This window comes from Dermacentor albipictus, chromosome 1, assembly GCF_038994185.2.
Source record: "Dermacentor albipictus isolate Rhodes 1998 colony chromosome 1, USDA_Dalb.pri_finalv2, whole genome shotgun sequence".
NCBI lineage: Eukaryota > Metazoa > Arthropoda > Arachnida > Ixodida > Ixodidae > Dermacentor > Dermacentor albipictus.
The window spans coordinates 490,242,037-490,253,639 of NC_091821.1; the positions used below are offsets into that span (position 1 = coordinate 490,242,037).

General features: G+C 49.7%; 1 protein-coding gene across 4 annotated transcripts in view; it reads right to left on the minus strand.

Moving 5' to 3' along the window:
- LOC135912333 (uncharacterized) overlaps positions 1–11,163 on the minus strand; it is a 140,747-nt gene extending 129,584 nt beyond the window's left edge. For all 4 annotated transcript variants that reach the window (XM_065444775.1, XM_065444761.1, XM_065444766.1 and 1 more), the window contains exons 1-3: positions 11,049–11,163; positions 10,556–10,601; positions 8,280–8,416 (exon numbers count right to left, since the gene is read on the minus strand). In XM_065444775.1, coding sequence (XP_065300847.1) covers positions 8,280–8,416; positions 10,556–10,601; positions 11,049–11,115 — 250 coding nt within the window. In that variant the 5' untranslated portion in view covers positions 11,116–11,163. The remainder of the gene's footprint in view (positions 1–8,279; positions 8,417–10,555; positions 10,602–11,048) is intronic.
- Between the last annotated feature and the right edge of the window lie 440 nt (positions 11,164–11,603).

Genomic DNA, 11,603 nt, shown 5'->3' on the forward strand with positions numbered 1-11,603 from the left:
CCTCCTCGCCGCTTTATAATCCCCGAGAACCATTGTCACTCAAACGGCCCAATACAAAGTCAGCACACAACGGTCGTCCGAGAGGTCCAACCAGCGACCGCGCTGGCCACCCGGTTCAAAGTTCGCACGCGCGGTGACCTCCATGCAAAAGGAGGTGCGGCGCCGGGCTGTCTGGCACTCGCTGACACGTCCAAACATGCTGCTCGCCGAGGCTTCTCCCGCAGGACACCGCTGCCTGACGGCTCAGCATCTTGAATTGTGAAGGGAGAATTAGGGCGCTCGCAGGATAGATTCCGCATCTTGCAGATTCGGAATCCGGGCTTGTGGTAATGGCACAACAGCATCCCCGCCCTCAGATAAGGCGCCGGGAAGACGAGCTGCCTCCACGTGGCTCGGATGCCAGGCGCGCACGTTCGTCAGGCTCGTCCAAGTTCACGTCCAGTGTTGGGACGCCAGGTAACTTCACGTGCCCAGGTCCGACTCGCCAGGACAGGAGCTCTGCTCACCGCGTTGTCGCCAAGGCACCTTGACCAGCTCCACTCGGTCGTTCCTAAGCCCTCGCTTCTCGCCACTGGTCCCGGTTGGTCGTTCTGCAGCTTGCAAAACCGACCGGCAAAAGGCAATACCCAACACGAACAAGTGCCCTCTGTCTCCCCTCAAACACCAGACAAGGCCATAATCCAAATCAACCTAACTAACTCTTTCGTTACCGCGAGAAAATGGCCGTTTTTCATAAGTCTCGGAAGAAATTTTTTTGCCAGTACAAATAATATTCCAGAACACGTTGCAGCATGCCAAATTGCACATAATGAAATGCTCTTTCCAAAAACATAAATTACAAAGCAAACAATTTATTAGGGAACATACAAAAAATTCGGAAAAGTGCCATTTTTGTGGCGAGTTGATAAAAACAAGAAAGAAAAGGCACAATATCTACATACACATTATTAAGAAAGAAAATTTAGAATATACATTTTGAAGATCAATGACTCAGGAATACTGTCTAAAAAAATTAATTCTCTGTACCGCGCCGTTCTTTAGCTACATAAAAAAAACTAAAGACCGGGAACAGCTTCAGCGCTCGTGCCATGCGGTGAAGCAGTTGCGCGTTTTCGTGAGGCACAGGTGCACTTCGCAGTTTTCGCAGAAAACGTTTGTCTTTTGTTCGATTTTGCGTTCCTGATAGCACATCCTGCAGTTTCGCCTTTTCGGCATCTTTTGCGGATGGTGCGGCACTTCTTTTGGGACAGGATGTACTCTGGGAACCTCTTCATCATCAAGCTCGAGCAGCTGTTGGGTGAGCTCCATCCGAAAAGAAAGTTGGTCGAAGTGGGCGCTCCTCTGCAATTCCGGTGTTGAGAGGTGTTGCTGGCGGTGCTCTTGAAAAAGAATGAAGCTATTCACAACAGCCATGTCAATACAATGAAAGAAGAGCGTCTTCCACCACCTCACGCACTTCATCAAAACGTTATAGGATGCAATCAGCTGATCGGACTTATCAACTCCAAGCATCCCGGAATTATAGTCGTCAATCAGCACCGGCTTTTCGATTGGGATGATAGTCCACACGCCGCCTCTTCTCTCTTTCCTTGTGGCTGTAACATGCCTGTTGGCAGTGTGCGCTGTTGACATCATGTGAACAACCTTCCTGTCCTTCCATTGCAAATACAGGATGTTGTTCCGTCGGAGCCACCGAACATCACCTCTCTTTGCCTTTTTCTCCCATGACACGTCCTTCAATTCAGATGGGAAGCACCGACGATCTTTACGTGTCTTGCCACAAGCGAGGGTTTTGCGATTTAGCAGGTGAGCAAAGAGAGACGCAGATGTGTAAAAGTTGTCCATGTAGATAACATATCCTTGATTGAGGTATTTATCGCACAGTTGTGTCACCACATCAAATGCTAGTCCACTTGCACTAGCTGTTTCCCGTTTGCCTGCGTACACATAAAATTGAACGGAATAGCCAGTCTGCGAATCAGCAAGCACCCACAATTTATATCCCCACTTTACAATTTTGTCCCGCATGTATTGCCGAATACCCGATCTTCCTTTCGATTTGACCATTCTTTCATCCACAGAGAGGTTCCGCGCAGGTTGAAAAAGTTCTGCTGATGTAGTGTTCACGTGTTGCAGAAGCCACAATACGCGGTTCAGCCTGCCGTGCGTAGCTACAGTAGTCGCCTCCGGATCAGTGACACTTAGGAAGCGCAGAAGTGCAGAAAACCGTCTCCTTGGCATAACGTTCCGAGGAAGAAGCCCTGAAAAAAAGCCTACTGGTATTCCAGTAAAGGTGGATGCGTGGCACGTTCACAATGCCCATATAAATGAGCAGTCCAATGAACTTCACTAGTTCGTCGGGAGTCACTTCCTTCCACGACCCATCTCTTTCAGCATAGCTTGGAAGCTCCAAAATATGCATCCAAGCATATTTATTCGTGTTCTTGCAGATAGTATTTATTACTTCTGCGGTGAAGAACAGGAGGAAAAAATCGCGCGCCGTTGTAAAGCGTCTTGCGCTGCTCCGAAGTGCTGGGCCGAGATGTGCTCCGGGCGGCCTTGTTGGCGTGAACTGAAGTTTCTTCACAGCCGGTGGCAGCACATCCTGGCCTAGCGACGTACGGACCCTGCAGACAGCAAGAATAGCTCTAAGCTTGTGCACAAAGGTCGGCAGATAAGCGCGCGCGACGCCGGTGACTGCTCAAGGCCGTAAAGGTAACTCACCGGTGAGCAGCTGCGGATGTCCCGGGCTGACTCGAAACATCGTCGCCGTCAGAGCTTGAAGCAGAAGTACTGTCATCTTCGGACTCGAAGCTCGAATCCTCGTCACTAAAATCAGGTGCGGGTGAAGAATACTTTCGAGCAGAACGCTTTCCGCGCGGCGCAGTTGCGTCCGACGACGACGCCATGGCAGAGACCGGAGCGACTGGCGTTGTTGCGATAGTAACACCGGATGCGGCCCTCTGGCGGATTTAACAGGAGAAGCGAAACCAAAACTGCTGCAAACTGGCTGTAAAGGCTAGGTATACATGTTGGACATGCGGCGGACCTTCAGGAATGCGTTTTCGTGGAATAAAACCACCCGGACTCCAAGTCAAAGCTCACTAGTGAATAGCTGGCGTCCTTTTCGGGTAATTATCCCCACTCAACGCCGCCAGATAACAAAGCCGACAATATCATTCAATATTTGACTTGCTGGGAGCCTTTTGATCACAAAAATTTGACGCTAATGCTGAATTACCACGAGTGGCAGTATTTTTTCTCAAGCGCGGCCGCCACGCCCCCTTTTGCAACAACACGCGCACATTAGTTCTCAAAAAGGCGCATCAAAAATCAGAACGTCGCCAGAGCGGGAAAATTTAAACTGGTTCTACAAGTGCACTGCCTAGACTAACCACTGGATGGCGCTAGCTGCACGAGAAACGATTCCAACATGTCGAAATCGGCCGTTTAAAGCATCGATCACCGGTGATCGATTTGAATAGGCGTGGTAACGAAAGAGCTAAATTGCTATCCCTCTTTTTGCTCCCGCTGCAACAAGAGGCAGGTGTACGATCTGGTACACAAGGATCAAACAACCAGTTTTCAAATCAACAACACATAAAATAGAAACAATTATTAATCCGCAATAATAATTACAAATGGAATGGTCCCCTTAGAATCACTTGGACCGAAAGCATACCACTGAGGAAACAAATGAGGTCATTCATTTTTCCCGGCGATATTTTCGCGGAATCCGAAGCTGCTTATATTGGCGACCCTGCTTATCCGTGTAGCGGCGGGAGAATAAGCCAGATTCTTTGCCAAATGAAACCCTCTTTTTTTTTCACTCCCCGTTTGACGCTCTTCCTCAGATCGGCTAATGAACAGTCTTCCTGTTGCTCGCGAATCAGACTTTCTCTTTCAACTGCAGCCTGCTCCTGCCGGCTGGCGGAAACCGGAGCGAGTATGGAGCCCGCGTCGCCTAATTGCGGCGTCGCGTCTATATCGCGGCTAGCACTGCACGCGTCACTCCCACTCACTTCCAGGACCCGCTCGTCTAGGCCAGCCTCCGAGCTCTGCCTCTCCCGTGACTGCTCGCCACTCAAGTTACCTTGATTGGTCCGTGTGCCGCACCGCCTTTCGCTCACCGACGCAAAGTCAAGTTCCCTCGACAGCGGGCGCGCTTTGGATCGCGTGAGCGCCATGTACGCCACGTCGGCAAATAATGATTTGCCCTTATCCTTCAGCAGCTGCTCCGAGTTATTTGAGAAGAGGTAGGAAAAGTGCTCCGGGAGGGCGGCAGACACAGCGGCCTCTGTGTTAAGTTTCCCAAACTCTCCTTCAATGATAACCGTTGCGATCGGTAAACAGACACTCTCTTCCTCGGCCACTTGCCGTATCCTAGCACACTCTCCCGTAAAATCACTCGAGGAGACGAAAGACGGGGGAACAACGTCAATAGTTGCTGCAGAGTCCCGAAGTGCACGGCACTTCTTACCGTTTACCTTAATTTCCTGTACATAGGGCTCCAATAGACGTATGTTGTGAGTTTCCTGTATCGTTGCAAAAGCAATTCTCTCTGGGCAGCTTGCAGCGATGTGCCCTTGCTTTTTGCAATTGTAGCAGGTTAACGGTTTCCGTTTTTCAAAAGAACGCGTCGTATCGTTTCGCTGTTTCGAACCATCGTCATCATTCTGAGATGCATTCTGTCCTTCCCTTACAGTTTCTTTGGGAAGGGACTCGTCTTCCCGAAACTCGCGACGCGTGATTTGCTTCCGTTCGTCGGGCTTCCCGGAAAACCCATCTCTCCTCTCAGCTTTTTCTACGCGCACTGCCTTGGCGTGCAAGCTGCGGCGGGTGTAATAGTCTTCCGCTAACTCTGCTGCCTTGTTTAGCTTAACCTCCTTTAGCCTATCTTGCAGCCAGAGCCTGACATCCTCATCAATGCAACGGTAGAACTGCTCCAACGCGATGCATTCGACGATTTTGTCGCGGTCGTCGTAAACCTCTTCGCCCTTCAGCCATTCCACCAGGTCGGCTTTTAGACGAAACGCGAAGTCAACATTCGACTCCTTGCCCTTTTTTGCATACCGGAACCTCTGCCGGAAAGCTTCGGGCGACAATTTGTACTTCCGCAGTAGCGCTTCCTTCACATCACTGTAGCTCTCAAACGCCTCTTTCGATAAGCAAGTTATTACGTCTGATGCCTCCCCAGGAAGCAACGCTAACAGATTCTTTGCCCAGAGGGATCGCTCAATGCTATTCCGTTCGCACACGTGCTCAAATTTCACGAGGTATTTGGCCATATCCTCTCCGACGACAAAGGGTGGAAGTTGATCGCGTATTCTTGGACCGTTAGAAGTGAGACTAGGCGCCAGCGAGCTATTTCGGGTCTCCAACTCTTTCATTTTAAGCTCGTGCTCACGACGCTCTCTCCTTTCTTCCTTTTCCTCCTCGCGACGTTGCTTTTCTGTCCTTTCCTCCCTTTCCCGACGTTCATTTTCTTTCCTTTCCTGCTCGCAACGTTCCTTCTCCCTTTCCTCCCTCTCCCGACGTTCATTGATATCCGCCCAGGCCTCTGCGGCTTCCTCAGCCGTTACGTCCCCAGTCCTCATGACCTCAAGGATCGCATTCTTTCTTTTGGTTGGGCCCAACTCAATGCCCAACTCCTCACAAATTTCGAGAAGTTCCTTCACCTTGTACTTCTCCATCGTTCACACTGTCCTCCCGCTGTTTACCCTTTTTGAATATACCTGCCGTACGCTACTATAACACTACTAGTAAGACATATGCAAGTATTTCACACACTGCCCTGTTTACCCCCTCAGCATCCCCTGGTTTTCAAAACACTCTTACTAGCTTGAAACACACAAGGTTATCACAATGCAGCACCAAATCCTTCCCTAAGCTACTATAACCTGTGTTAGAGAAAATCTGCTGTTTGAGGTAAACTTCAGGCACTCACCGCGCCGAGGTAGCCGATGCCGGTCAATCCCGTAGCTGCCATCCACTGCTACGACTTTCAACCGGTGCCACCACTGTTACGGACTTTGCACCGCTGCACCACGATTACGACTTTGTGGTCCCGTAGCGCTCGTCACCCGTTTCGTGACAGAGCGTTGGTAGCGAAGATAGCGCTCGTCACCCGTTTCGTGACAGAGCGTTGGTAGCGAAGACTCCGAGCCAGGCGTCGATGAGAATAACGAAAGGGATTTTATACATTATATACAGGTCATTGTACAGGACAAGATCGGATCGGCACTGGGGCCGAGTACTCACAAAAACGCGACTGTTCCCGCACGGCGACGTCCGGCGAAAACGCGTGACACATCTCACCCCAGTCGGGAGCGACACTGTCTCCCGGTGGGTCGGTGGATCCTGTTTTCGAGGCGGCCTCCTCGCCGCTTTATAATCCCCGAGAACCATTGTCACTCAAACGGCCCAATACAAAGTCAGCACACAACGGTCGTCCGAGAGGTCCAACCAGCGACCGCGCTGGCCACCCGGTTCAAAGTTCGCGCGCGCGGTGACCTCCATGCAAAAGGAGGTGCGGCGCCGGGCTGTCTGGCACTCGCTGACACGTCCAAACATGCTGCTCGCCGAGGCTTCTCCCGCAGGACACCGCTGCCTGACGGCTCAGCATCTTGACTTGTGAAGGGAGAATTAGGGCGCTCGCAGAATAGATTCCGCATCTTGCAGATTCGGAATCCGGGCTTGTGGTAATGGCACAACAGCACGCTCCTTTTTCACCGGCTTCAACTGCGGAGGCTACGCCGGAGCGGGGCGGTTGCCAGCAAACGCTTTGCCCACCTAACGTGCCTGTGGCCCACGGTTTAGATTGTTTTGGATGTAAAGGGCAATACTTCCAGTTTTGGCGCCTACAACGCGCTAAACTTAACTCAGAGGCTGCCACCTTGCTAAGCTCGCGGGCGGGAGCTGCTCGTCTCGCGGTAACCGGTGGAGTTCGGGTCTACCGCTCTCGCCGCCTTTTAATCAAGCGCTGCACACCGACTTCGCAGTTTGGCGTTAATTTTCGCCAAAGCGCTAGTGAAGGGCGTCTCCCACAATTCCCACAGATGCGAAAACGAAAAACGCTACTTTGCACTGCGCGCCTACTTGCGTTCCAGCGAGTCTATATGTGTGCACGTATTCTGCACACAGTGCGAAAGACGCATTGAAACCCACAGACGCACAGTGCGATAGTGGTCACTTCAGGGTCGCCAGTGCTGGGGTTCTTCACACCAAGGACATTAAACGCAACGGCCCCAATGTCTATGAGTAAATGGCGCGCACGGTCATTTCCCGCCATGGAACTGTTGACACGGCGGTAAAGGGCGAGGCCGAAGCTTGTACATGAAGCATGCAACCAACAGCCGTGCCGATCAAGCTCTGGAAACTTCTTTTCCGCGACATCTCAATAAACATCGGGGATGACAAAAATCAGTCCCATCTGCTGTTATTAAAGGTCTAGATTACCAAGTCACATCCATGGTAGAGAAAAGATGTCTTCGGACGTAGGTCAGATGCAAGGCTACGTGATTTAGCTATGTGGAATTTGCTTCAACTGTTAAATGCACTCACGCAGTCGTAATTTACCGACCAGTCGCCAACATTGGCGCCGTTGTGCACAGTGAACACTCGGGGAACCTTGTGAGCGCGAGTGATGATACAAGAAGGTGTTCCGGCAGGAGCAGGCAAAGCATGGGTTGACGTGTTGGGCTGCTGCTCTTGCTGCATGACCTAGGACACCTGGTACAAGTGGTTACGCGAGCGAACGGAGCTCCAGGGATGTACTCGAAGGGCAGCGCGGGAGAGGTCCGAGCTGAGGGACCGGATAGCAACCTCCTTCACCATTTCTGCGACAACGGTTAGTTCCGCAGGTCTTCCTTTTATTTCGGCGGGTGAGCCACCCAATATTTAGGCTCCGAGCAGTAATGCTGAGTATGTACAGATGAGGAGTACGCAATGTGCACGCCGTGCGCACAATGATCATAATCATTATCAGAATTACCCTATTTTTATGCCCACTGGAGGAAGGAGGCCGCCCCCAGAAATCTCCAATTATCCCTGCATTGCTCTAGTTGTCACCAACTTGCGCCTTCCCATGTCCCAATTTCATCACCCCACCGAATTTTGGTCTTCCCCGACTGCGCTTGCCCTCCTGTTGCACTCATTCTGTAACACGAATGGTACACCTGTTAGCTGTGCTCAAAATATATATATCCAACTCGCAGAATTTCAATGCAATGAATCCACCTCGCCTATTCTGTATATACTATGGACTATGAATTACTTACTGAATTTGAACGTAAAGTAGAGAAATGGCACCAGCAGCAGCAGGCAGACCACGCAGCACACGACTATCACGATCCGCATGTCATCCTCCCATTTCTCGGATTCAACAGTGGCCTCAGACGCATCGGCTGTTTGGGTGCTGCGGGCACAATATACTTGTTATTCCTAAAATCGTATCGTTACTCTAACTGCACGGAAATATTATTTAAAACAAGACTCGCCACTGGCGGGAGCCGACCCCATCACCTGCAGCCCATTCAACTTCTGCGACGGCTGTCACTACGTCAGAACTTCAATTTGGACTACTTGGTTTTTACAGCATGTCATATTGACCGCAAATAAACAAGGCAACAGCGGAAGAGAACACAAAAACGACACGGGCTTTAACTTTCAACTGGTTTATTCACGGCAACCGGCGGCAATACATAGACAAATAGAACATGCGCAGAACACAGCAAATAAGAACACTCGTCAGCTTAGCGGGGCAACCAATTATCAAAAAAACCTATCTCTGATTGAAACAACGTAATGGAAGTGTCGCTAACATGGTATTGGTCTCTTTTTTTTATGTGACATGCCTCCATAAGTTCGCGTGCAGTCTGGTCCGGGCTTCTCCCCAAAATCTTTATCTCCCTGAAAAGGGGTGCACAGGGGCAGGCATTGCAGTGCGCAGGCAAGTGCGCCAATTCATTTTTCGTTAACTTTTGTTCATGTTCCCTGGCCCCATCATTCAGGCACCGTCCCATCTACCCTATGTAGGACTTGGCACACCAGGGGAAGCTCGTAAACAACACCTATATTGCATTTTGTATACGGCTTGGTATGGTTCTTGCCACAGCCTTGCCTTCATTTAGGATCACGGGAAGCGCAAGAGCTAGCCACGCCAGCTTAAAAGGAGCTGAAAAGACAAGGGGGACTCCAAACCTGCCTGCCACTTTCCTTAGGTTGTGGGTGACCTGGAAACTGTCCTGGTGGAAAGCTTCTTGCAGAAGGTAAAATGACCTAGGAGCAAAGCGAAGATGAGGACAGCTACTATGGTCGTAAGACCTGAAGTGGTACCGTATATTCACAGGGTCACCCACAACCTCAGGAAGGTGGCAGGCAGGTTTGGAGTCCACCTTGTTTTTTTCAGCACCTTTTAAGCTGGCGCGGATCTGCCCTCGCACCTCCCGTGATCCTAAAGGTAGGCAAGGCTGTGGCAAGAACCATACCAAGCAGTATGCAAAATGCAATGTAGGTGTCGTTTACAAAATCCCCCTGGCGTGTGCCAAATCCTAGATAGGGTAGATGGGACGGTGCCTGAATGATGGGGCCAGGGAACATGAACAAAAGTTAACGAAAAATGAATTGGCGCACTTGCCTGCGCACTGCAATTCCTGCCCCTGTGCACCCCTTTTCAAGGAGATAAAGATTCTGGGGAGAAGCCCGGACCAGACTGCACGCGAGCTGATGGAGGCATATCACATAAAAAAAGAAAGGCTAATACGGTGTTAGCGACACTCCCATTAGGTTGTTTCAATCAGAGATAGGTTTTCTTTTTTTTATAGTTGGTTTCCCCGCTAGGCTGACGAGTGTTCTTGTTTGCTGCGTTCTGTGCATGTTCGATTTGTCTATGTATTGCCATGGGTTGCCATGAAAAACCAGTTGAAAGTTACCGCCCGCGTCGTTTTTGTGTTCTCTTCCGCTGTCCCCGTCTTTATTCGCGGTCAATATCATGTGCTGTCACTACGTCTGCGCACTTTTCTCTGTTAGTATGCAACTATTTTACGGTCAGATTGGACTCAGTAGTAGTGTGTACGTACTGAACATTCACATCTCCTATTTTCTCGGCAAACGTATGGTACTATTTCTTTTCACTTACGTTTAAGGTAATATTTCTCTCAGCTAGTACTACTACTATTACGTTAGGCGACTTTCTTAACCGGCCTTTTTATTGTGGACATCGCCACTCCCCCCCCCCCCCCCCCTCTTTTGAAGCTTGTTTCGAAGGCTGCGGTAAAGCTGCTATACAGCATTTGTCCTCGCCGAGTTTTACCTGGGTACAACGCAGCAAGGACGTTTTCTGATTGATTGATTCAGTCATTCTTTGCTTGACCGATTGAGTAATTGCGTGCCTCTGGCGTTACTAAATACTTATGTTCAACATGTTATCGCAATGAAATTGTACAGTAATCGACCACCCTTTACAAAATTGCCTGGCGACGAAGTACCGCGGTCACAGCCACAAAGCTCGCGCGAAGGTATCAGAAATGTCTGTGAGATGCTCCGGCGTACTCACCTGTATATATCCGTCACTGAGCTATCAAATTCGCTCGGTGTTTCTGCTGCGGGTAAAAATAAAGAGTTGCTACGCATTAATGATCCATGTTAGTGCAGTAACAGAAAGATTACTTACTATTCACAACCAAAAGCTTACTTCACTAGCGTCTGGCCTAGATTATATAAACCTATCTCTGTCGTGAACACGGTTTCTAATAATGTAACTCTTCCACAGTCCACATGATGAAATTGAGGCGTTGAGCAACCCAGCACGCGAAGGTGGGTGGAGAATTGTGACAGAAGATCGCAAAAATTTAAGTACCAACAGTTCCCGATCATGCACTCATTATAGGTGAATTCCAAATATCTTCTAGCTCAAAATTTTGCAGATTCAACTTGGTTCAAGAGCGCATCTTCTGCCTATGAATTCGTTTTCTCCTAACTGCTGTCGGATTATTATGAAAGTAGCACTTCTAACAACAACTCTACCCTTACATGGGCACTAAACTCACCTGGAAAGTAAACTTCTGGAAGGTAAGCACCTCCCTGCGGACCTGAAACCATCGGACGTGGAACCATCCTTCAGGCCTTTGCTAGATTACTTCTTTTTCTTTTTAAAGCACGCCGACCTCAACTTATTTTCCGACAGAAGTGGCACATACCCACTATGCAACATATACCAAGAGGCTGGAAAGGAGAAGACCTAAAGGTTGTCTACAAAGCCGAAGCGGCTGGTACTGCTTTATAGTAGCTGCGGCTATTTTCTAACGTTTTCATAACGTTGTCGTAATGTTATCACAACTTTATCATATAACGTTGGCGGCGGCGTCAGCGTCGGCGGTGGCAGCAGCAGAAGAAGCAGAGGCGGCGGCATCGGCGGCAGCGACAGCAGCAGCAGCACTGCTGCTACAGCTTTATACTAGGTGCGTAATATAAGAGCAGCTGCTGATGCTTCTGCTGTTGCGCGTTATTATAAATGACAACCGATCAAAGTCGACATTGATGCGTCCAGAAAAATCGATGAGCCGCAGGTTAGAAGGGAAAAAATATTTGCCGCTGCTGCTGCT